The sequence below is a fragment of the Chiloscyllium plagiosum genome, unplaced genomic scaffold, assembly GCF_037043375.1.
Source record: "Chiloscyllium plagiosum isolate Xiang-an unplaced genomic scaffold, Cpla_swu_hap1 HiC_scaffold_51, whole genome shotgun sequence".
Classification (NCBI taxonomy): Eukaryota; Metazoa; Chordata; class Chondrichthyes; order Orectolobiformes; family Hemiscylliidae; genus Chiloscyllium; species Chiloscyllium plagiosum.
Window position 1 is genome coordinate 1,362,056 of NW_028270189.1, and position 26,095 is coordinate 1,388,150.

A 26,095-nucleotide genomic window follows, 5' to 3' on the forward strand; every position below is an offset into this window, starting at 1 on the left:
ATTTCTAGCGAGCTTTTTCTCAGTTTTGCCCCCGTTAATTTGTTTCGCCATTCCTTGCTTTTCTTTGGTGATATTCTGATCTGCCCGCATTCTTTGCGCAATTATGTTTTCTTTCTTTAAGTCTGATATATCTTAAGCTTGCTCAGATGAGCAGTGGGTTCTCTCAGCCTCTCTCTTGTTGGAAATTACTGAAATAACCCCTTAAGCTGGAACTGACAACCGGAAGTGGCAGGTACATACTATAAAGGCCGGAGGAAACATCACAGAAGCGCTTCACAGGAGGCTCCCAAGCACTGAGGATGTCACCTAGACAGGGGACGAAACGTCTGCAACACAAATTCCCAGCTCGGCGAACAGAACCACAACAACGAGCACCCGAGCTACAAATCTTCTCCCAAACTTTGAACTTAAGCATCTATTGCTGCATCTCTATCCTTTAATCTAATTCGCCAGTTCACACCCTCACAATCGCCCTCATTCAAGTTTCAAACACTAACCTTGGACTCACTCCTCTCTCCCTCAAACAGAGTATTAAATTCAATCTCACTCTAATTATGATGGTGCCCTCGGTAGCAGCAATGAAAAGCTTTTTCCTGCGAGTTGTCTCCAGTATGTGCTGTTCTAAGAAATTACCACAATAAAAAAAAGTCTATGAACTCATCTGCGCTACCTTTGCCCATCAGATCATTTCTGATCTCACTGCAAGTTACAATCCCCCCAGGATTATAATGATTATTTCCTCCTTTGTATTGGATTTTAGCGTGCAGTTCATGCTCAGGGGCTACATGCCTGTTTGTCATCTCTGTCCAAGCCACATTCTCCCCGTGTCTGCGTGGGTTTCCTCCGGGTGCTCTGGTTTCCTCCCACAGTCCAAAAATGTGCAGGTCAGGTGAATTGGCCATGCTAAATTGCCCGTAGTGTTAGGTAAGAGGTAAATGTAGGGGTATGGGTGGGTTGCGCTTCGGCGGGTCGGTGTGGACTTGTTGGGCCGAAGGGCCTGTTTCCACACTGTAATGTAATCTAATCTCATCTAATTCTACATTCTGGTTTCTCAAACCCGGGCCATTCCTCTCTATGGTTATTTTAAATTTGTTCACAGGACATGGACGTCGCTGGCTGGGCCCAGCATTTACTGGCCATCTCTGATTACCCAGAAGGCAGTTCAGTATCAGCCACTTGGCTGTGGGTGTGGATGAGTCATATGTAGGCCAGACCAGGTGAGGACAGTAGACTTCCTTTCCTAAAAGGAGGGCAAGAGTGAACCAGACAGGTGAACCAACACGGCTTACACAGCTGCCATTACGGGAGCTTTTCACTGAACTCAAATTTCAGCACAGTAACTTGGAGCTCTTGATGACCAGTCCAACGACATGACCACTATGCCACACCCCCGCTACCCCCGAATGCCAGCATTACCCAGCAGAACAGCCCCTGCACATTTTCCCAGTATGCTGCCCTTCCAAAATGTCCTGTAACCTACCATAATCATCTCAATTCACGTTGTTAGTCATAGAGTCAGAGTAACACAGCATGGAAGCAGGCCCTTCGGCCCAAACTGGTCCATGCTGATCATCGTGCCCAACTGCCCGCATTTGGCCCATATTCCTCCCAGCCCTTCCCATCCAAGTACTGATCGAAGTGTTTTTGTAAAATGTTGCTGTTCTGCCTCTGTCAGATCAGATTGTATTTATTCACTGCTCTTTGTATGATCAATCCATCGCTTGGGTTTGAATACAACATGCATGGAGATTCACAGCCTTCAGTGAGGCCCTTTTTTTATTGTTAGAACCGCTAGGCCGTCCCTGTTGGTTTATGTCCAGACTGGGAAGACAGTGTAGAGGGAGCTTTGCTCTATCTAACCCTGTGCTGTCCCTGCCCTGGGATGCCTGGAGCAGGGCTCACCTTAGCAAGCTGGATGAGGGTGTCCAGGACGTGCCGACAGACCACGGGAGCAGCCTGGGGGTGGATGTGGACGGTGGAGCCACAGCCCACATGTTTCTCCGAGTGCTTGCGCCCTCCGGACCGCTGGATCTGGAAGATGTTGGTGCGGCAGCCCAGGGCGGCATCCATGGAGACGGAGAGCCAGGAGAGCTGGCTGGTGGTCTTGGCTTCCATCTTGTGGAGCAGGTCCAGCGGCCGGTGCTCGTGGGTGGCTGCGGCAGTAGACGGCATACCGGAGCCCGGTTTGGTGGCCTTCTTGCCCTTCTCCTCAGGATGCTTGGGGGTCTCAATGCACAGTTCGCTCTCGCTGCTGCGCTGCAGGATGGACAGGAGGCTCTTGATGACCCAGTTGCGCGTCTGCGTGTGGTAGCACAGGTTCCGCAGGACTCGGTGCAAGCGGCTGGTGTTCAGCTTTGGCTCGTCTACAAAGAGCAGCACCAGCAGGCAGGAGAGTGCCTCATGGTCCAGGAGGAGGCGCCCTCGCAGTCGCAGCAAGCTGTCCACATTGCTGCTACTCGATGCTCTGCAGGAGGGAGAGGGGGAGGGGGGGAAGGAGGGGGGGAAGGAGGGGGGGGGAGGGGGGAGGAGGGGGGGGAAGGAGGGGGGAGGAGGGGGGGGAGGAGGGAGGGGGGGAGGGGGGGGAGGAGGGAGGGGAGGAGGGAGGGGAGGAGGGAGGGGAGGAGGGAGGGGAGGAGGGAGGGGAGGAGGGAGGGGAGGAGGGAGGGGAGGAGGGAGGGGAGGAGGGAGGGGAGGAGGGAGGGGAGGAGGGAGGGGAGGAGGGAGGGGAGGAGGGAGGGGAGGAGGGAGGGGAGGAGGGAGGGGAGGAGGGAGGGGAGGAGGGAGGGGAGGAGGGAGGGGTGGGGAGGAGGGAGGGGAGGGGAGGAGGGGGGGAGGGGAGGAGGGGGGGAGGGAGGGAGGGGGGGAGGGAGAGAAGGAGGGAGGGAGAGAAGGAGGGAGGGAGAGAAGGAGGGAGAGAAGGAGGGAGGGAGGGAGGGAGGGAGGGAGGGAGGGAGGGAGGGAGGGAGGGAGGGAGGGAGAGAGGGAGAGAGGGAGAGAGGGAGAGAGGGAGGGAGGGGGGGTGAGGGAGGGAGGGGGGTGGGTGAGGGAGGGAGGGAGGGAGGGAGGGGGGGGGAAGAGGTGAGAAGAGGGGGATGAGAGGGAGGAGGAAGCAGATCACGTGTCAACAGGACCCCCAATTAAAAACAGCAGCTCAACTGTACATTTCCCCGACGTGACGTCTCGAGACACAGATAGAGTCATAGAGATGTACAGCACGGAAACAGACCCTTCGGTCCAACCCGTCCATGCCGTCCAGATATCCCAACGCAATCTAGTCCCACCTGCCAGCACCCGGTCCATATCCCTCCAAACCCTTCCTATTCATATACCCATCCAAATGCCTCTCAAATGTTGCAATTGTACCAGCCTCCACCACGTCCTCTGGCAGCTCATTCCATACACGTACCACCCTCTGTGTGAAAAAGTTGCCCCTTAGGTCTCTTTTATATCTTTCCCCTTTCACCCTAAACCTATGCCCCTCTAGTTCTGGACTCCCCGACCCGAGGGAAAAGACTTTGCCTATTTATCCTGTCCATCCCCCTCATGATTTTATAAACCTCTATAAGGTCACCCCTCAGCCTCCGATGCTCCAGGGAAAACAGCCCCAGCCTGTTCAGCCTCTCCCTGTAGCTCAAATCCTCCAACCCAGGCAACATCCTTGTAAATCTTTTCCGAACCCTTTCACGTTTCACAACATCTTTCCGATAGGAAGGAGACCAGAATTGCACGCAGTATTCCAACAGTGGCCTTACCAATGTCCTGTACAGCCGCAACATGACCTCCCAACTCCTGTACTCAATACTCTGACCAATAAAGGAAAGCATACTAAATGCCGCCTTCACTATCCTATCTACCTGCGACTCCACTTTCAAGGAGCTATGGACCTGCACTCATTGCACACAGACACGTGGATATTCTGACCAGAGAGTCACAGGGTCATACAGCACACCGACTTACATACCTTTACAATCATTCACCCCATATCCTTCTGAAAGCAATTATTGAACCTACTTCCACCGTCCCTGCAGATCTCTCATATCCCCGTAGGAAAGAATCCCTATGTTCCCTCTGGTTCACTCATTGTTTAAAATCTGAGCTCCTTGGTTACTGACCCAGTCACTCACTTAAACCCACAGGCCTTTCCACTCCTGCAGTAAACTGCCCCTTAAAACATCACTGCTCTAACTACAAACAGCCCAGCTCCCCCATTCTCTCTGCATCGATGCAGTCTCGCACCCCTGCTCCTATCCCAGTACATCTCCCAGCAACCTTCTCCACTCAGAGTAGCAGAGTCCTATCGCGCGACGAGTCGGGTAAGAACGAGGACCCGAGCCTTGTGTTGGGAGCAGAGCTTTGCTCCGATTACCTGTCTTGGGACCTGGGTCCTGCCAATGTGTTGCGCGTGGTGTACCTGTTGTGGGTGCTGCTCCCCCACTGAAACGCTCCACTCCTCTGCACGGCCAGGCGCGTGTACTGCACCCCTCGGTTCCCTCCCAGGCGCCCGGTGAAGCCTGCGGCACAAAGCAGGGGTTAGAATTCATGGCATGACACGGCACATCCCTCAACCGCTGTGGCCGTGAATTACAAACAGTGCTGTTAAACACTCCGGGGGCCTGGACACAATTGGCACCCGACCCTCCTCCCCACCACCAAACCAGACGGTGCTGGGAGTGAGGGGCACAGCACGCCCCCCAAAACAAAACAGTGCCAAGTGTGGTGAACAGCCCAAGCCTGAGGCTTTGGGGGAACAGACAGTCGTATCGCAGGCAGCTGGAAGCCGAGATGGGGAGACCTTTGAAGATGTGAGAGAGAGTAGGTGAGTGCGATTTTCCTCCTCATATAAATGACTCCAGATTCTCTCCCCCCCCCAAGTGATGTGGCTGACCACTTCAGCAATCCGGTGAGTCAAGACAATCCAATGGCCAGTTAGCCGTGGGCAACAAATTCTGGCCTGGGCAATGATGCCCACACACCAAGGGAGAGGACGCTGTTAAAAACAGGCCTCTTCAATTTTAGATGGCACTACGCGGGTGTCTCTGGGGTCAGGAGGACCGAGAGCACACCAGGAAGGGGAAGCGGTCACTGACTGCACCCGGCTTTTCCCAACCCTCTGATATGCAGCCATTTTTAAACAATAATAAAACCCAAACGAAGTGCAAAGGAGCAAATTACTGCAGATGCTGGAACCTGTACTGAAAACAAAAAATGACTGGAAATCACAGCGGGTCAGGCTGCATCCACGGAGTGACAGCATGCTAACGCTTTGAGTCAAGATGACTCTTTTCTCGGCTCTGAAGTCGTCATCTGGACTCGATACGTTCGCTTGCTCTCTCTCCACGGATGCTGCCTGACCCGCTGTGATCCCCAGCATTTTTTGTTTTCAGCGTAGAACTGCGGATGCGGGAAATCAGAAACAAGGATCAGGAATTGCTGGCAGCTGCTCCTCTCTGGAGGAGTGCCACTGGACCCAAGACCTGAACTCTGCTTTCTACCACCACCAGAGACCGGCGGGGCCCACTGAGATTTTCCCAGCAACTCCCGACTTTGCTTTGTGTTTAAGATGGTTCCTGACGAGCGGGGAGCTCCAGCTCAGTCCTAGACAACACGCGGAAGGTACGATGACAGACAGCGCGGGGGGGAAGAGGGGGTGGGGGTAGGAGCAGGCTGGGTACCTGTGCTCCGCAGGATGGCAGAGAGCGCAGATGAACTGCTGTGGCTGAACAAGCGCTCGTGCATCAGCTGTCGTTGCCTGGCCTCCTGCTCCCGGCGCAAGGCCTGAGCCTCAGCCGCGATGTCTGGTGGCATCACTGCCAGCACGCTGTCCTCCATGTCCTCCAGCACGCTCCGCCGCAAGTCGGAAGGCAGCGTCTGGATGAAGGTGACCGGGTCCATCGGGGTGTCAGGATTGGCTGTCTGTGCCAGCTCTCTCCGCTGCTGCTCCACTCGCTGCTGGGCCAGTACCTGGAAGGTGGCAAACGGGACAGGCAGAAAGGCGGCGGGGGCAAGAGGGAAAGGGGGGGGGGGGAGAGAGAGAGAGAGAGAGAGGAGAGAGAGAGTCACACAAGGAGGGAGGGAGAGAGAGAGAGAGCGAGACACACACACACAAGGGGAAGAGAGAGACAGACAGAGAGAAGGGGGAGAGAGAACACTATTACACGCTGTATCAGGAGGGAGCAGGAGACAGGCTGCGTGTGGCGGTGTGGAGCGAGAGCAGCCAGAATTTTGAGGGCTAGAGGAAAGAGGGACGGGGGAGACCACCTTGGAGAGGCAGGCAGGGTGGTGAAGGGGTTACTTTATTGGTGTGATGATTATTAGATTGTCCCATATGGCAGCGCTGGGGAAACAGGGCTGCAGCTGGGACCTTTGCCAGCAGAAAGGGACGAGATCAGGATCACAGCTGGATCAGGATTTCACATTCCATATGTAAACCCACACAGTAACAGAGGATCGGGACGGGAGGGTATGCGCCTACAGAAGAGTTGCCTCCTAATGCAGAGCAGTAGCCACAGGGACCAGCAGGTGTTTGTTTTGCTGGAACATTCACGCTCAGAATGTAGGTGTCGCCGGCCAGGCCAGCATTTACCACCCATACCTAACTGCTCCCTTTCAGAGAGCAGGGGTGAGGAGGGTGGGAGCTGCCTTCCTGATCAGCTGCAGCTCCCCTGGATTCAGGCCGGAGACTATCAAACCCAGGCAACGAATACAACACCAAACGAGAAACAGGATGGGGGGGGGAAATGAAGAATTGGAAATCACCGGAGATTGGGAAGGAGATGGAAGTGGCTGAATACTAGGAATGGCTGTTTCCCAGGGAAGCAGGTGGTGGAGGAGGGGCGGGGGGGTAGGTAGGGGGTAATAGTTTTCTGTGTTGAGCCCATTTCCTACATAGAGCACTAAAAGGTCCAGATGACCAGGGCGGAGCAGAATGCTGGGCAAGGATTAGAATCGAGGAGTTGGCTGGGCAGCTTTTTAAAGGCAATGTGAAAGGCATGATCCCTTACCTCCTCCTGAATGGCTGGTGGGAGTGCAGCCAGGAACTCAGGGCTGACCTCTGTCACCCCCTGGTTACCGACCAGGGTAGCAGCAGCCGCTGCCGCGGCAGCAGCAGCAGACGCAGCCACGGTCGCTGCGGCACGGTTCGGTGGCCGGATCCCCAGCTGGTTCTGGAGAACCTCGCGGCGGATATCCTCAGGCAGGGCGGCCAAGAAGGAGGGGTCCACACCCTCCGGTAAATTAATCCCTGTTGCAGCGAGGTTTGGGGGCGCGGGGGTGGGGCAAGAGACAGAGAGGGAGGGAGGGGAAAGAGCACGAGGGAGGGGAGAGAGGGGACCAGAACGAGGGAGGGAGGGGAGAGAGAGGACCAGAACGAGGGAGGGAGGGGAGAGAGGACCAGAACGAGGGAGGGAGGGGAGAGAGCACGAGGGAGGGGAGAGAGAGGACCAGAACGAGGGAGGGAGGGGAGAGAGGACCAGCACGAGGGAGGGGAGAGAGGACCAGCACGAGGGAGGGGAGAGAGGACCAGCACGAGGGAGGGGAGAGAGGACCAGCACGAGGGAGGGGAGAGAGGACCAGCACGAGGGAGGGGAGAGAGGACCAGCACGAGGGAGGGGAGAGAGGACCAGCACGAGGGAGGGGAGAGAGGACCAGCACGAGGGAGGGGAGAGAGGACCAGCACGAGGGAGGGGAGAGAGGACCAGCACGAGGGAGGGGAGAGAGGACCAGCACGAGGGAGGGGAGAGAGGACCAGAACGAGGGAGGGGAGAGAGGACCAGAACGAGGGAGGGAGGGGAGAGAGAGGACCAGAACGAGGGAGGGAGGGGAGAGAGGACCAGAACGAGGGAGGGGAGAGAGGACCAGCACGAGGGAGGGGAGAGAGCATCAGCACGAGGGAGGGAGGGGAGAGAGCATCAGAACGAGGGAGGGAGGGGAGAGAGCATCAGAACGAGGGAGGGAGGGGAGAGAGGACCAGAACGAGGGAGGGAGGGGAGAGAGGACCAGAACGAGGGAGGGAGGGGAGAGAGGACCAGAACGAGGGAGGGAGGGGAGAGAGGACCAGAACGAGGGAGGGAGGGGAGAGAGGACCAGCACGAGGGAGGGAGGGGAGAGAGGACCAGCACGAGGGAGGGAGGGGAGAGAGAGCACGAGGGAGGGAGGGGAGAGAGAGCACGAGGGAGGGAGGGGGAGAGAGCACGAGGGAGGGAGGGGAGAGAGAGCACGAGGGAGGGGAGAGAGAGCACGAGGGAGGGGAGAGAGAGCACGAGGGAGGGGAGAGAGAGCACGAGGGAGGGAGGGGAGAGAGAGCACGAGGGAGGGAGGGGAGAGAGAGCACGAGGGAGGGAGGGGAGAGAGAGCACGAGGGAGGGAGGGGAGAGAGAGCACGAGGGAGGGAGGGGAGAGAGAGCACGAGGGAGGGAGGGGAGAGAGAGCACGAGGGAGGGAGGGGAGAGAGAGCACGAGGGAGGGAGGGGAGAGAGAGCACGAGGGAGGGAGGGGAGAGAGAGCACGAGGGAGGGGGGGAGAGAGAGCACGAGGGAGGGGAGAGAGAGCACGAGGGAGGGGAGAGAGAGCACGAGGGAGGGGAGAGAGAGCACGAGGGAGGGGAGAGAGAGCACGAGGGAGGGGAGAGAGAGCACGAGGGAGGGGAGAGAGAGCACGAGGGAGGGGAGAGAGAGCACGAGGGAGGGGAGAGAGAGCACGAGGGAGGGAGGGGAGAGAGAGCACGAGGGAGGGAGGGGAGAGAGAGCACGAGGGAGGGGAGAGAGAGCACGAGGGAGGGGAGAGAGAGCACGAGGGAGGGAGGGGAGAGAGAGCACGAGGGAGGGAGGGGAGAGAGAGCACGAGGGAGGGAGGGGTGAGAGAGCACGAGGGAGGGGTGAGAGAGCACGAGGGAGGGGTGAGAGAGCACGAGGGAGGGGAGAGAGCATCAGAACAAGGGAGGGGAGAGAGAGCACGAGGGAGGGGAGAGAGAGCACGAGGGAGGGGAGAGAGCGCACGAGGGAGGGGAGAGAGCGCACGAGGGAGGGGAGAGAGCGCACGAGGGAGGGGAGAGAGCGCACGAGGGAGGGGAGAGAGCGCACGAGGGAGGGGAGAGAGCGCACGAGGGAGGGGAGAGAGCGCACGAGGGAGGGGAGAGAGCGCACGAGGGAGGGGAGAGAGCGCACGAGGGAGGGGAGAGAGAGCACGAGGGAGGGGAGAGAGAGCACGAGGGAGGGGAGAGAGAGCACGAGGGAGGGGAGAGAGAGCACGAGGGAGGGGAGAGAGAGCACGAGGGAGGGGAGAGAGAGCACGAGGGAGGGGAGAGAGAGCACGAGGGAGGGGAGAGAGAGCACGAGGGAGGGGAGAGAGAGCACGAGGGAGGGGAGAGAGAGCACGAGGGAGGGGAGAGAGAGCACGAGGGAGGGGAGAGAGAGCACCAGAATGAAGGAGAGAGGGGAACGAGAGCACGAGGGAGGGGAGAGAGAGCACGAGGGAGGGGAGAGAGCATCAGAACGAGGGAGGGAGGGGTGAGAGAGCACGAGGGAGGGGAGAGAGAGCACGAGGGAGGGGAGAGAGAGCACGAGGGAGGGGAGAGAGCACCAGAACGAGGGAGGGAGGGGAGAGAGCAGGGTGGAAGGAGGAGAGAGAGCCAGAACGAGGGAGGGAGTAGCAAGAACAAGGGATTGAGGGGGAAGGGAGAGGAGAAAGCAGGGTGGGAGGAGGAGAGAGAGAGCGCGAGAAAGACAAAAAGAGAAATGGCGAGAGAGAAGGCTGTCAGACATGGCTTGTGGGGCACAATCTCTGCAGCAAAGTGTTTCTGATGCTGGAGATGAGATCTCTCAGCGCCCCATCCTCCTCCCCCAGACACCAATACCATGACACAGCACCTATCCAGCACCCTGACAGCTGGGAGACAGGACAGCCAGTTCTGTGGGCAGTTGGTCCTGCTCCACCCCATGCAGTGGGGAAACCAGCACTTCCCCTCTATCCTCTGTTCTCCTGGCCGTCACATCCAAGCACCAACATTGGTGACAAGGCACCAGTGGACGGCTGTGGGATGTGGGCCGAAAGGAGGCAATTCAGCTAAGAGCAGGGACTGCACTCAGGGTCTCCACGATGGAAATCTCCACCCTGTCGAGGACTGGCTGACACAATTAACCAGTCCAAGGGCAGCCACTCCCAACTTCCAAACAAAAGGTACCGCAGATGCTCAAGATCGGAAGAAGGAACAGAGTTCACACCCTCGGCTCCCACGTGGGGCCATATTGGAGTTGAAGCATTCACACTCTTGCTCGCTCTCTCTCTCTCTCTCTATGGTTGCTGCCAGACCTGCTGAGTTCCTTCAGCACTCCCTGCTTCCAGACCACAGGATTCTTTCAATCACTCTCTTTGCTCCAACTTGGATGCTGCAGGGAATCTACAATGGTGTGGAACAAGTACTTGGTATTGTGTGTCCACATAAGAGCTTAACAAGCAACAGGCTGAGTCGAGGGAGGTCAAATGCAAGACAATCGTGCAGTACAAACACCCCCCCCCCCCCCCCGCTTCACACCAACAAAGACCCTTTGGGTGAATGGCTGAGTGCCTAATCTCAACGGCATCCCTTGCTCTGCTGAGTCAGGTTTGTCGCTCCATCTTTGAGCGATGGCCCAGGGAGCACAGGGCACTGACTGACCATCAGCAGGAAGGCCTGCAGACCCCTGGCGATGAGAGGCTGCAAGGCAGGCAGGGGGGAACATTTCAAAGGGAAGGCCCGAGATTGAAGCGAGCGTTGCATACCGGCAAGCGGGTCCTCCTCACTGCTCGTGGCGGACGGCTGTCCATCGGAAGCTGCTGTCACTCCGGTTCCCGGCACTGCGTCTCTGGTGGGCAAGGCCACAGAGGGAATAGAGGATGAGACACTGTGCAAGGGGGTGAGGGGAGGGAGAAAACACACACAGAAACTTCAGTCAGTTTGCAATCCGGACAGGTTGGTCACGATTTGGTATGGGCAAACCAATTTCGAGAGGGAATTCCAGGATTTTGACCCAGCGACACTGAAGGAACGGCGATGTATTTCCAAGTCAGGATGGGGAGTGGCTCGGAGGGGAACTTGCAGGAATTGGTGTTCCCATGCCCTCCTTTATAGTGGTGGCGGCAGGGTTTGCAAGGTGTTGTCTGAGAAGCCTTGATGAATTCCTACAGTGTATCTTGTACTGCTGCTACTGAGTGTCGGTGGAGAAGGGGACATGGCGCCTATTTTCTTTGCTCTGCGTAGTGCATCCCTGGGCACTACGGGACAATTTAGCACGACCAATCCACCCTAACCTGCACATCCCTGGGCACTACGAGACAATTTAGCACGGCCAATCCACCCTAACCTGCACATCCCTGGGCACTATGGGACAATTTAGCACGGCCAATCCACCCTAACATGCACATCCCTGGGCCCTACAGGGACAATTTAGCACGGCCAATCCACCCTAACCTGCACATCCCTGGGCACTACGGGACAATTTAGCACGGCCAATCCACCCTAACCTGCACATCCCTGGACACTACGGGGACAATTTAGCATGGCCAATCCAACCCTAACCTGTACATCCCTGGGCACTACGAGACAATTTAGCACGGCCAATCCACGCTAACCTGCACATCCCTGGGCACTATGGGACAATTTAGCACGGCCAATCCACCCTAACATGCACATCCCTGGGCCCTACAGGGACAATTTAGCACGGCCAATCCACCCTAACCTGCACATCCCTGGACACTACGGGACAATTTAGCACGGCCAATCCATCCTAACCTGCAATCCCTAGGCACGACGGGGACAATTTAGCATGGACAATCCACCCTAACTTGCACATCTTTGGACTGTGGAAGGGAACCAGAGCACCCAGAGGAAACCCAGCAGACACAGGGGGAGAACATGCAAACTCCACACAGAAAGAGTCTCCTGAGGCAGGATTCGAACCCGGGCCCCTGGTGCGGTGAGACTGCAGCGCTAACCACTGATCCTTCATTAACCCGCTAAAATAGGGGCTGTGGATTCTTTGGACACTCACGTTGGTTTAACATCGTGCCTGACCACAGAATACAATATCGATTGCTGTAATGGTAGCTGACACAGAGGCAGTGGTGGTGGGGGGGGGGGGGGGGACACTCTCATCCAGGGACTATTGCTCTGGGAGCGTCCCACCACAGTGTGGCAACGTGCCCCTTCTCCCAACCACCACCGCCCGAGTGCTCACCTCTGCTCTCCAGCCAGGGCGGGTTCTGGCTGACCTTCGGCAGAGCCTGCTGATTCAGAGGTGGGGCCCGGTGCCTCATGGGTCGCTGGCCTGCTGCCTTGCTCACTGCCGCCCACGGTGAGGCCTTCCCCCGGTGCCTCCTCCAACATGCCTGACACCGGGCTGCTCGTGTCCATGGGGGAGCCCTCCAGCTGGCTGGCCACTGTCACCAGGGTGTCCGAAGCTTCCACTCTCTCCGGAGACTGCGAGGCTGAGGGAGGGGAAGGGGGGAGGGGTGAGCGGGAGGAGGAACATGGTAGGAGCAGCAAGGGCAGGCAAGGGATGGACCAAGAGACAATGAGGGTGAGGGAGCCGTGGTTTTGAGCAGGGACAGGGACAAAAGAAATGATGATTCAAGACCACATCGGAAAAATGTTAAGTCCACAAATAGCTATCCCAACTTCAGAATGGAATATCCATTTGGAAAACTTTAACCCATATTATCAAGGCCAACTCTTGGAGGTACCAGGCACTCAAACAACATCCCAAAGGCCTGAATATTTTGACTCAAGTTCCAACACACAACCAGACGTGTGAATGCAGGGAACATCCCGCGTTTGATCCCTGCGCAGGACTGACTGGTGGTGAATGCTGGGCTCCTGGATCCTGGCTGGGATGGACAGTCCTTGGAAGAGTGCAGGGGACGGACAGCAGGCGGGAAAGCAGAGCCAAGTCTCGGGACCAGATGGCAGAACAGCCGTGACAGGCCGAGCGGCCTACTCCTGCTCCTATTTCACGACCCCAGGGCTCTGGGTTTCACCACATCCTGCCCCCTCGCCACTGGCGAGAACAGATGTGCCATAGTGAATGACTGGCGCAACAGAGCTCTGAATGTTCCAAAGTTTCACGGAGCCTGGGGCCCCAACAACTCAGTGTATCATTGAAAGTGCACACAGTCTCCAGGGCTGACACTGTGATCCCAGCAAGACGCGATCTGGAGGAGAAAGCTCGCGAGATGGTGTTTGGAGGCCGGGCGCGGAAAGCTGGCTCACCTGTAGTTGGCGCTGGCGACATTTCCATCTGCAGGGCTTCAGCCTCCCCGCTCGGCCTGTCGGGTACTGTCTCAATGGGCATCAGGGACTGTGCCGTCACGTCCTCAGCAGAAGGCAGCTGTAGCGATGAGGCCTGGACTCCGGCTTGGAGCGGGGCAGAAGGTTGCTGCAGTGTCTCCTGAACACCCAGGGCCTGGGTCTCTGCAGCAGGGGCTCCCTCCATCGAAGCAGGGGCTGGCAGCAGGTTCTCCAGTCGAGGGGTATCCAACTCAGTGGAACCAACAACAGGCTGCTCGGAGTCTGGCATGAAGGATTCGGTAAAAAGGAACAGTCATTTCATTGTAGAATCTCTACAGTGTGGAAGCAGGCTATTCAGGCAGTCTCGTCCATACTGACCCTCTGAAGAGCATCCTACCCAGACACAGCCCCTCCTTACCCTATCCCTACACTTCCAATGGGTAATCCACCCTAACCTGCACATCCCTGGGCACTATGGGACAATGTAGCACGGCCAATCCCACCCTAACCTGCACATCCCTGGGCATTATGGGACAATGTAGCACGGCCAATCCACCCTAACCTGCACATCCCTGGGCGCTATGGGACAATGTAGCACGGCCAATCCACCCTAACCTGCACATCCCTGGGCACTACGGGGACAATTTAGCACGGCCAATCCACCCTAACCTGAACATCCCTGGGCACTACGGGACAATTTAGCACGGCCAATCCACCCTAACCTGCACATCCCTGGGCACTATGGGACAATTTAGCACGGCCAATCCACCCTAACCTGCACATCTCTGGGCACTATGGGACAATTTAGCACGGCCAATCCACCCTAACCTGCACATCCCTGGGCACTACGGGACTCTTTCTCATGATCAATCCACCCTAACCTGCACATCATTGGACTGTGGGAGGACACCCATGCAGACACAGGGAGAACGTGCTAAATCCACACAGACAGTCGCCTGAGGGTGGAATTGAACCCGGGTCCCTGTGAGGCAGCAGTGCTAACTCTTTGTTGCAAAACAAATTGTCCAGTTTCAAAATGCTGGACTACGACAAACAGTATAATCAAACGTACAAACCAGGAGGAGTAGGCCTTTCAGCCTGCTCCCCCATTCAATAAGGTCATGGTTAATCAGAATGCAATGTTCAAACCCTCATTCCAGATTGTACCCACCAGCTTTCCCAGGAGTAACTTCCAAAGGTTCATTCAGAGCTCTCTGACTTTTATACTATGGCCAGTGTTCTCGTTTCTCTCTCAACTTGGTCATACAGGACAGGGGCTTGTAGCGGTGATTTCCCCCACACGGTGACGGGACGGCGGTCTGTGCCTGTGATATCCTCCACACGGTGACGGGACGGGGGTCTGTGATTCCCCCACACGGTGACAGGACGGAGGTCTGTGTCTGTGATTGCCCCACACGGTGACGGGACGGGGGTCTGTGTCTGTGATTCCCCACACGGTGACGGGACGGGGGTCTGTGTCTGTGATCCCCCCACACGGTGATGGGACGGGGGTCTGTGTCTGTGATTCCCCCACACGGTGAGGGGACGGGGGTCTGTGTATGTGATTCCCCCACACGGTGAGGGGACGGGGGTCTGTGTCTGTGATTCCCCCACACGGTGATGGGACGGGGGTCTGTGTCTGTGATTCCCCCACACGGTGACAGGACGGGGGTCTGTGTCTGTGATTCCCCACACGGTGAGGGGACGGGGGTCTGTGTCTGTGATTCCCCCACACGGTGACGGGACGGGGGTCTGTGTCTGTGATTCCCCCACACGGTGACAGGACAGGGGTCTGTGTCTGTGATTCCCCCACACGGTGACGGGACGGGGGTCTGTGTCTGTGATTCCCCCACACGGTGATGGGACGGGGGTCTGTGTCTGTGATTCCCCACACGGTGACGGGACGGGGGTCTGTGTCTGTGATCCCCCCACACGGTGACGGGACGGGGGTCTGTGTCTGTGATTCCCCACACGGTGACGGGGCGGGGGTCTGTGTCTGTGATCCCCCCACACGGTGACAGGACGGGGGTCTGTGTCTGTGATTCCCCCACACGGTGACAGGACGGGGGTCTGTGTCTGTGATTCCCCACACGGTGACGGGACGGGGGTCTGTGTCTGTGATCCCCCCACACGGTGATGGGACGGGGGTCTGTGTCTGTGATCCCCCCACACGGTGACGGGACGGGGGTCTGTGTCTGTGATCCCCCCACACGGTGACGGGACGGGGGTCTGTGTCTGTGATCCCCCCACACGGTGACGGGACGGGGGTCTGTGTCTGTGATTCCCCCACACGGTGACAGGACAGGGGTCTGTGTCTGTGATTCCCCCACACGGTGACAGGACGGGGGTCTGTGTCTGTGATTCCCCCACACGGTGACAGGACGGGGGTCTGTGTCTGTGACTCCCCCACACGGTGACAGGACGGGGGTCTGTGTCTGTGATTCCCCCACACGGTGACAGGACGGGGGTCTGTGTCTGTGATTCCCCCACACGGTGAGGGGACGGGGATCTGTGTCTGTGATTCCCCCACACGGTGATGGGCCGGGGGTCTGTGTCTGCGATTCTCACACACGGTGACGGGACGGGGGTCTGTGTCTGTGATTTCCCCCACACGGTGAGGGGACGGGGGTCTGTGTCTGTGATTCCCCCACACGGTGACAGGACGGGGGTCTGTGTCTGTGTCTGTGATTCCCCCACACGGTGACAGGACGGGGGTCTGTGTCTGTGATTCCCCCACACAGTGACGGGACGGAGGTCTGTGTCTGTGATTCCCCCACACTGTGACGGGACGGGACGAGGGGTCTGTGCCTGTGATTCTCCCACACGGTGACGGGACGGGGGGGGGGGGGGGTCTGTGTCTGTGATTCCCCCACACGGTGACGGGACGGGGGTCTCCGTCTGTGATTCCCCCACACGGTGACAGGACAGGGATCCACAGTTCCCCGGCACAATGACATGACGTGGGTCTGTGTCTGTAATTCCCCACCGTATGGTGATGGGGCGGGGGTCTGTGATTCCTCCACACAGTGACGGGACGGGGGCCTGTGATTCCCCCAAACGGTGACGAGAAAGGGATCGGTGTCTGCGATTCCCCCACACTGCGACGAGACGGGGGCCTGTGATTCCCCCGCACTGTGACACGAGAGGGGTCCGCGGTGACATGCCCCGGGTCTGTGTCTGTGATTCCCCACCGTATGGTGATGGGGCGGGGGATTGTTCCTGCAATTCCCCCACATACAGTTTGGACTGGTGTGGTAGGTCTCTTCCTGTGCCGAGAGATTTGAGGCTATGACTACAACAGCACAGAGGATATTCAGGAAGTTAGATGTGAAAGCATTTTGGTTCGACGTGGGGCACAGTTCCTCTCAGATTTCAGGTTATGGAAGGCTCTGTCTCTCCCGCTCTCTCTCACACACACACACCCACAGAGAGACACAGACACAGGTACTCACCTGCTAACTGGCCCTGAGTTCTCATGGCTTCCAGCGCTGCTTCAGCGATTGATGCGGCCATGTTGCTGATGGCTTCATTCGTGGCAGTCAAGGCACTGGAGCTAACACCTGGAGAGCGAGGGTGCAACAGAGACAGACAGAAAGAAAGATGTCAGGATCACTTCCAACACAGCTCGGACAGGGGGTATGTGCGACAGTCGAGAAGGGGGAACACCAATGAACCAAACCAGCCTCAAAAAGCACTGAAGGGAAACGCTGTGGCAATGACTGATGATTGTGGAAGAGTACTGATAAGTGAACACATATTCACTGACAGAAACAAGGGAGGAGGGTCCTGCTTTGCGCATTACACAAGTCACAGCGATTTATAAATTGGCAAATGCACCCAATTCTACCATTAACTCTATTCAGTATCTAACCCCATGCTATCCCTGTCCTGGGAGTGTTCGATGGGGGCGTACAGTGTAGAGGGAGCTTTACTCTATCTAACCTTGTGATGCAGTGGTCCTACCAGAGTTTGGTGGGTCTGTGTAAAGGGAGCTTTACTCCACTTCTAATCTGTGCTATAGCTGTTTCTTGTTGGCAGCCTATCCATATGAAGGTGCATGTTAATGGAGCAATGCAAAGTCTCAGAAATCAGTGCAATGTGGACAGATGTCTCCTGCAAACCTTTGCATCTGCTGCTCTGAAATGGCACCTTAGTGAGCATTATAAATACTCTCACAACACCAAGACCCACCTTTCAGCCACTGATCTCCCTTGTTGGTTGCTTGACTGCTTAGCGAGGAAGGCAGTCGGTTGTATAGTTAGCTCCAATCAGGGCAAAACAAAGCAACCAATGAAGGGTATGGGCGGAAGTTAGTGGGTAGGGGTTGGAGGTCGGGATAGGTTAGAATCACTGCCCTACAACTATATAAACCTACCACCTCAGCAGCCAAAGCAAAGTGGGCCAGTCACTCCTTTAAAAGCACGACGTGTACATCTGTGTGTAACAGAAAGGTGAATCTGTCTGAGATTGTAAAGGAAGCCAAACTTTCACTGTATTCCACACTCTCCCTTCCTGAGGAAGTCCCAAAGTGTTTGAAGCACATGATGGATAACTAACAGCCCAGAAACAAGGACACTCAGTCAGCAGCCTATGCATGCTTCAGACAAACTACCTCCAATGCCCACTGCAGTCCAAATATCCTTCCAACCCTTTCTTACTCCCTCATTCATTCAGCTCCCCCTCAAATCTACCTACACTAGCTACTCGCAGTGGGAGCAAGTCCCACATTCTCATTGGTGTCTGGGTGCAGACACTTCTCCTGAATCCCCAATGGGTTGTTTTGGTGACCACCTCCTATTTCTGGCTGCCCAGTTCCAGTGGTTCTCTGAGCAGAAGCATCATTCTCACACTCGAACTGCCGAGCTCCTTCAGCTTCCTCACTCCTCCCCGCGGCATCGTCAGGGAGGCGCAGCCAGCAACTGAGAGTCCGCTTGAGAGTTGTCAGGGCTGGGGGGGGAGGGGGGGGGGGGGGGGGGGGGAGGAAGAAATACAGGCCAAGGCAAGGTGAAAGAAGAGAGAACTCCTTCTGCTCTCCTTCCATCAGTGGCTGTAGAAAGCTCGACACCTACACGAGTGCGCAGCCAGAGCCTTGGTCCAACGACTCATTGGAAAGACAGCATCCTCAAAACTCCAAGACCAGCTGCAGCGTACTTGTATTTCATTACTTGCAAGTTAGCCCACACCAGCACCTGTGACAGCGTCTACAAGTAACCGGAACCTCACCAACGGTGTGCACGTGTGGGGTGAACGCGCGGTCTTGCAATCCCGGGAGGTCACGTTTGCCACCGTAGGAAAGACAGTAGATTGTATAGTTAACTCCAAGATCGGGTATGACCCTAAAACTATACAACCTACTACCTCATCCCAAAGGGCACCATTCCATCTCCAGGCAGGCAGTGGTGGGCGAACACATTACTGCAAAGAAAACAAGCCGAGAACGGTCAAGCGTAGAAAGCAGCGAGGGAGTGTGGGCAGCAGGCCGAGGCAGAGTTTCAGTCGGATCAGCGAGTGCATGCTGCTCTGAGACTGTGCCCTGAGGAGCCGTGCAGCTTGTACCCAGCCCCAGCAGGGATGGCATTACTGCCTGATTATCAGAGGGCAGGCAGGAACCGTCTGGTATTGAAAGGGAGCTCTACTCCGCATCTAACCCTGTGCTGCCCCTGTCCTGGGAGTGTCTGATGGGGGACAGTCTAGAGTGAGCTTTACTCTGTACCTAACCGTGTGATGTACCTCTCCTGGGAGGGTTTGATGTGGATGGTGTAGACGTAGCTGTGTTTTGATTTTAAAAGAGTAGAGGTGACTTTACTCCAGACCTAACCCTGAGCTGTCCCTGTTTGAGTGTGTTCGATAGGGACAGTGCAGAGGCAGCTTTACTCCAGACCTAACCCTGAGCTGTCCCTGTTTGAGTGTGTTCGATAGGGACAGTGCAGAGGCAGCTTTACTCCAAACCTAACCCTGTGCTGTCCCTGTTTGAGTGTGTTCGATAGGGACAGTGCAGAGGCAGCTTTACTCCAGACCTAACCCTGTGCTGTCCCTGTTTGAGTGTGTTCGATAGGGACAGTGCAGAGGCAGCTTTACTCCAAACCTAACCCTGTGCTGTCCCTATCCTGGGGGGTTTTGATGGAGACAGTACAGATGAAGCTGTACTCTATACTTAACCTTATGCTGTCCCTGCTCTCAGAGTGTTTGATAGGGATGGTGCGTAGTGAGCTTTTACTCTGTACCTAAACCTGTGATGTACCTCCCCTGGGAGGGTTTGATGGGGATGATGTAGAGTTAGCTGTACTTTGACTTTAAGAGTAGGGATGACTTTACTCCAGACCTAACCCTGTGCTGTCCCTGTCCCGAGTGTGTTTGATCGGGACAGTGCAGAGGGAGCCTTACTCCAGACCTAACCCTGTGCTGTCCCTGTCCTGAGTGTGTTCGATAGGGACAATGCAGAGGCAGCTTTACTCCAGACCTAACCCTGTGCTGTCCCTTCCCTGACAGTGTTTGATGGGGGACAGTGTAGAGGTAGCTTTACTCTGTATCTAACCCTATGCTGTACCTGATAGGATACTGTGAAAGCCACCTAAGGAAATAGATGGAACGGTTTGTGAAGGAGAAAAGGTGGAGCATTAAAAAGCGAGAAGCCTCCGTTTTGTGGCAGAGTTTGCTCTCTGAGCCTCTTACCCCATCGCAGGTTACACCCAAGCATGACCAGATTGGTTAGGAGATGCATCCAAGCGGGGAAACAAACCTGTTTGACTCTTGTCACCTTGAACAGATGAGTTGGCAGTTCTGGTGGAACCCACAGCCTGCTGCACAAATAGCAATAACAGAAAGAAACAAGTCACACTCAACGATAAGAAGAGTCATTCTTGCCAAGGACTGGAAAGAACAATCTCCCTACAAGTGAACTCACGCTCCCTCGTTGCGTGAAAACTGTACCTTGGACTTCGAAGTAGAGACACCCTCAGCAGAACTTAGCTCCTTCTCAGGAAGAGAAAGGCCATTCAGTCCCTGAAACTTGTTCTGGGTTTCAATGAGTTTTTTTTTAAAAAGATGATGTGACACACCTCTGGAAAGGTGAGACTTGAAACTGGAACCTTCTGGCCTGGAGGTAGGGACACTACCACCGTGCCACAGGAGCCCGTACAGTACCATTATTTCGCAGCTGATGTGCACGTCAACCTGCCTTGGCTTCCCGTACCAAAGAGATACCCACAGTTTTTAAACTTTCAATTAACCCACAGGCTCAAAAGAACATGCCCCGAATCTCTGCTGCTGCCCTGTTTTCCGAGCCCCCAGCTATAATGTTAAAAGATTTAATTGTACTCTCTGGGCATTAATGTAACGTCAAAGGGTTAAAAACTGTACAGCCTTTCTCCAAGAAGCTGAACATTCTGGGAATGGGTGGGTAGGGGAGTGACATTCTGTCTCACCGATAGCATGCAGCAACGTGGATGACTATCCATTGTAAGCCACACTTCACTTCACACTACTCTCCTGCTATTATCAAATTAAACTGCCTTCCATTCAGAAATGCTTTCACAGCCATCCCCAAAGCCAATCAAATTCACTTGCGTGGTCATCCCCCGATACTGAAGTATATCACACCATCCACACTCACCGACGCGTTCTGCTCCTTGTTCTCCTTCTCTTCCTTGGCCTTCTCCTCCCTTCTGGCTTCCTCCTCTGCCAGCTGCTTCCTGCGTTTCTCTCTCCGCTCCTCCAGCTCCTCGTCGCGCAGTGACTCGAGGTGCTGGATGATGGGCAGCTTGACCACTTTTCCAGGGAAGAGGATTCCAGAGTTAGCACTCCAAAAGGTGTCCTGCTTCTCTCCTCCCCCCACCCCTCCCTCCCCACTCCACACGGTCACGTCCACGCCCCAGGTTGAGGAGTGGCTGAAAGAGCCACCCTTGGGCTGAGCAGACCCTTCCTTGCAAGGGGCAGACGGTGGAAGGCATATTTATCTCTGGATCCAAAGTTTGTGGGTTCAAGGCCCACCCCAATCCTGACACCAGCGGCCAATCTGGAAGCCCACCACCACTTGCTTTAAAATAAAACTAAGCTCTGCAGAGACCCGTCTTATTGTGTTGTTCGAGTGTGTCAGCATGTAGGACAAAGAGAGAACATAGCTTTAAGTCTGGAATTTTGTTTATGCTAAAGTAATGAACTTGAAGTTATTTTTATTCTGAAGGGCATTAGTAAAATGAAGTACTTAGTCACAGAGTCCCACAGCACAGATTCAGGCTCTTCGGTCCAACTCATCCACATTGACAAAGTTTCCCAGACGAAGCTCGCCCCACTTGCCTGCACTTGGCCCACATCCCTCTAAACCGTTCCTATTAATGTACTCATCCAAATGTGTTTTAAATGTTCTAACTATCCCCACATCCTCAGGCAGTTCATTCCATTTACATACCACTCTCTGTGTGAAAAGGCTGCTCGATAGGTCCCTTTTACATCTTTCCCCTCTCATCTTAAACATATGCCCTTTGGCTTTGGACTCCCTCACCTTATGGAAACATCCCTTGCCATTCACCTGCTCCATGCCAGTCACAATTTTATAAACCTCAAAAAGCAACTCCTATGCTCCAGTGAATAAAGCCCCAGTCTATCCTTAAAACTCAAATCCGCCCCCCCCCCCCCCCCCGGTCCTGGCAAATCTTTTCTGAACCCTCTCCTTGCTTGTAACCAAACTGCACATAGTATTCCAAAGGTGGCCTCACCAACATCCTCTACAATCTCAACGTGACGTCCCAACTCCTCTCAATGGTCTGAGCAATGAAGGCAAATGCACCAAATTCTTCTTAGCCACCCCGTCTACCTGGGACGCAATTTCCAAGAAGCCAAACACCTGAACCCCTAGGTGCCTCTGTTCTACAACACTCCCCAAAACCTGACTTATTAACTCCTGCCCTTCTCCTTTCCACCAAAATGCAATATCTCGCTTGCCCAAATTAAACTCCAACTCCCAATCCTAGACCCATTAGCCCAATTGATCTAGATCCCTTTGTAATTTTGGCTAACCGTCTTCACTGTTTACTATATCATCAATTCTGAGGTCACCTGCAATCTTGCTAACCACACCTCCTAAATTCTCAGGGCCGAACCCACACTGCTGGCGCAACTGGTAGAACACTGGAGTTTAACTATCAGCGTGTTGCCCCTGTCCCAGTACTCGGTGCTCAAGCTGAGACAGACCCGAGTAACTGTCAGAGGCTCAGTCAGGGGAACACACTGAGTGACGACGTGCAGCAGGAGTACCCGGGCTGAGGTTAGCATCACCAAGGAAACAGGCGATGCCTGGGCCTTGACTGAAGCACTCTCAAAGCAAGGGGAGGTTTGTTGCTGTATATCTCCAGGCTGGAGGAGGAGCTCGGCTCAGACTGGGGATGGGAAGCAGGAATCCGACACGAGGAAACATTCCGCGTACATCGGCCTGAAAAAGAAACAAACCCTCACCTGCCACACAGTCATGCATACTTTCTGTATCCAGCACTTTGCATTCCTCAGTCCAGCGAGTTAGTGCAGTCGGGATGCTGGACAGGGTACCTGCAGAGAGAGAAAAGGATATTACAGCTGCTGCAGGACCGAAGCCAAATGAGCTATACCGCCAAAGCACGGGGAGGACCCCAATATCAGGCAGGCAGGCAGGCACAGCGCTCAATCATTCTGCAAACAATCTGATATACCATGGGATAGGACAAAGAACAAATGAAAACACAGCACAGGAACAGGCCCTTCGGCCCTCCAAGCCCATGCCGATCCAGATCCAGATCCTCTATCTAAACCTCAGAGTCATAGAGATGTACAGCATGGAAACAGACCCTTCGATCCAACTTGTCCATGCCGACCAGATATCCCAACCCAATCTAGTCCCACCTGCCAGCACCCGGCCCATAACCCTCCAAACCCTTCCTATTCATATTCCCAACCAAAGGCCTCTTAAATGTTGCAATTGTACCAGCCTCCACCACTTCCTCTGGCAGCACATTCCACACACATACCACCCTGTAAAGATCCGTATCCCTCTGCTCCCTGCCCATTCATGTATCTGTCCAGATACATCTTAAATGACAGTATTGTGCCCGCCTCTACCATCTTTGCATAAAAAAACTTTCCATGCATATTTCCCTTAAAAACATTTCCCTTCTCACCTTGAACTTGTGACCCCTCGCAATGGAGTCCCCTATTCAGAGAAAAAAAGTTTCATGCTACCCACCCTTGTCTACACTTCTCATGATTTTGTAGACCTCAATCAGGTCCATCCTCAATCTGTTTCTAATGAATATAATCCTAATCTACTCAACTTCCCTTCATAGCTAGTGCCCTCCAGACCAGGCAACATCCTGGTGAACCTCCTCTGCACCCTTTCCAAATCCTCCAGATCCTTCTGATAACGTGGCACCAGAATTGTATGCAGCATTCCAAAAGTGGCCGAACCAAAGTCCTATACAACCCGTAAGATGATATTCCAACTCTTGTACTCAATACCCCATCCGAGGAAGGAAAGCATGCCGTATGCCTTCTTGACCACTCTAACTGACCTGCGTTGCCACCTTCAGGGTACAGTGGACCTGAACACCCAGATCTCTCTGTATTTCACTTTTCCATTTACCGTATAGAGTTGGATCTTTCAAAACGCATCACCTCGCAATTGCCCAGATTGAACTCCATCGTCCATTTCTCCATCCAACTCGCCAATCTATATCCTGCTGCATTCTCTGGCAGTCCCCTTCACTATCTGTCGGCTCCACCAGTCCGACTGTCATCTGCAAACTTACTAATCAGACCATCCATACCTTCCTCCAAATCACTTAAGCATGTCACAAATAACAGTGGTGCCAACACTGAGCCCTGTTGAACACCACTGCTCGCAGTTCTCCATTTTGAGAAACTGATGAGCCAAAGAGGGATAGGCGACTGGCCTTTGGCTCTGCAGGTCGTAGGTGAGAATGCTGTGCTCTAGCACAATGGGAGCATCAATACCGGGCAGGACAAAACAGCCCAGCTCAATTGACACCACATTTGAACACACGGCATTCAATCCCCCCACCATTGACATACAATGGCAGTTGTTTGTGTGTGCGTGCGAGTGTGCACATTGTGCCTATAGGATGCACTCCCACTTCCTCGACCCCAGGAAGACTAACGGCAGCAGATGGAGGGGGCACACCATCGCCTGCAACCTCCCCTCCGAGCATCTGCTCCACACGTGCACACACCCTCACAAACCATCCTAACTCTGAATGAGATCGCCCAATATGGTGCCAAAATCCTGGATTAGGAACGATTACCAGGTAGTGACAGGGCCGCGAAACCCAAGCGATGTAGGAGAAACACACCAGCATTTAAAAACCCTGTGCCTTTCACCAGCCCAGCAGTTATTGCCCAGACTTAATGCGACTTTAAAACCTCTCTGCCATTTACACCACAAGTAGATTACCCCCCGGGTACATGGTCCTGCTCCCTCCCTCCCGCCATAGTCAATACCAGACCTCGACTCCCCCCATGCAAAGCCCCAGACCAGGATTGGTTGCCTTACCTGCTTGGCTGGTGGTAGCGGTCTGGTCGTGGAAAAAGTCATCTAGGAGATCGTCGTCTGACCGGGCGATGATGTGCACGTCATCGTTACCAACCAGGAGCCGGGCACGCCCACGGCTCTGCAGCGGCAGGCTGCTGCTCAGCTGGAGGATGTCCGCAGCGGCTGAGGGCCCCAGCAACCTGCAGGTATGGAACGGCCAGAGACAGAGGTCAGCAAGGCCACAGAATATAGCCAACACAGCGCTGCCACCCTGCTGCCTGATGGTGCCCGCTACCACCCTGCCTGACAGTATTCACTTCTACCCCCAACAGTACCCACTTCCTCAGCCCTGACCCTCCTCAGTACCCGTGCCCTTGGCCCTGACCCCTCACCCCCCCACTCCATGACAGCACTCGTTCCCTCGTCCCTGATTCCCCCCCCCCAATGACAGCACTCGATCCCTCGTCCCTGACCCCTCCCCCATGACAGCACTCTTTTCCTCGTCCCTGACACACATCCCCACCCCCGCAATAACAGCACTTGCTCCCTCGTCCCTGACACCCCCCACCCCCACCATGACAGCACTCGCTCCCTCGTCCCTGACACCCCCCCCCACTCCATGGCAGCACTAGCTCCCTCGTCCCTGACAACCCCCCACCCCCACCACTCCATGGCAGCTCTCGCTCCCTCGTCCCTGACCGACCCCCCCCCCCTCCCCATGACAGCACTCGTTCCCTTGGCCCTGACCACCCCTCGTCCGCCTACCCTGACAGTACCCGCTCCCTCAGTGCTGACCCACCCTTCCATTCTTTTACCTTTGCAGGATGAGTGGAGGGTTGGGCTGCCTGTTCCCAGGGTAGTGGACGTGGATGGTGTGGCCAGTATTGGCAGCGAACGGCCGTATTGCCCGCTGACTGCGCCCGATGCCCTGCGTGAGCCTGGTGGTGGAGGATCCTGTGCCCAGCGTCAGTGCGCTGTGATCCGCATGCCGAACCATGAGGGGGTGCGTGGCTGGAATGTTACCTGGGGCAGGGGGTATATCCGCTGGGGAAAAGTAGCGAAACATTAGAAAGGAATCGGAGATTCATGAGCATCTTCACAATGAACTGGCTAAAATCGGGCTGAGGGGGGGGGGGGGGGGAGGGGGAGACAGAGCAGTTCAAAGACTAACTCTAAATGCTTGTTCCAATCCGAAGGTGCAACTAGTCACTGTTTGAAGAGACAGAACCACACAGTTAGCCTGTAGTACCCACACACATTGCCACAATTTGCAACAGAATCACTCCTGCTGTGCGCAAGGGCTTAGGTGGAAGCGGGGGAAGCAA

The 26,095-nt window shown here is 55.4% G+C and overlaps 1 protein-coding gene across 12 annotated transcripts in view; it reads right to left on the reverse strand.

The window, feature by feature from the left end:
- Positions 1 to 26,095, reverse strand: part of huwe1 (HECT, UBA and WWE domain containing E3 ubiquitin protein ligase 1) — a 229,529-nt gene that overhangs the window by 31,936 nt on the left and 171,498 nt on the right. For 7 of the 12 annotated variants that reach the window (XM_087985269.1, XM_087985271.1, XM_043680073.2 and 4 more), the window contains 13 exons: positions 25,586 to 25,814; positions 24,792 to 24,970; positions 22,709 to 22,798; positions 20,871 to 21,025; positions 19,998 to 20,058; positions 16,711 to 16,818; positions 13,241 to 13,540; positions 12,210 to 12,459; positions 10,756 to 10,877; positions 7,002 to 7,240; positions 5,673 to 5,961; positions 4,367 to 4,511; positions 1,903 to 2,464 (listed from right to left, as the gene is read on the reverse strand). In XM_087985269.1, coding sequence (XP_087841395.1) covers positions 1,903 to 2,464; positions 4,367 to 4,511; positions 5,673 to 5,961; positions 7,002 to 7,240; positions 10,756 to 10,877; positions 12,210 to 12,459; positions 13,241 to 13,540; positions 16,711 to 16,818; positions 19,998 to 20,058; positions 20,871 to 21,025; positions 22,709 to 22,798; positions 24,792 to 24,970; positions 25,586 to 25,814 — 2,729 coding nt within the window. The remainder of the gene's footprint in view (positions 1 to 1,902; positions 2,465 to 4,366; positions 4,512 to 5,672; positions 5,962 to 7,001; positions 7,241 to 10,755; positions 10,878 to 12,209; positions 12,460 to 13,240; positions 13,541 to 16,710; positions 16,819 to 19,997; positions 20,059 to 20,870; positions 21,026 to 22,708; positions 22,799 to 24,791; positions 24,971 to 25,585; positions 25,815 to 26,095) is intronic. The other 5 variants (XM_087985265.1, XM_087985268.1, XM_087985263.1 and 2 more) reach the window with 4 other exon arrangements.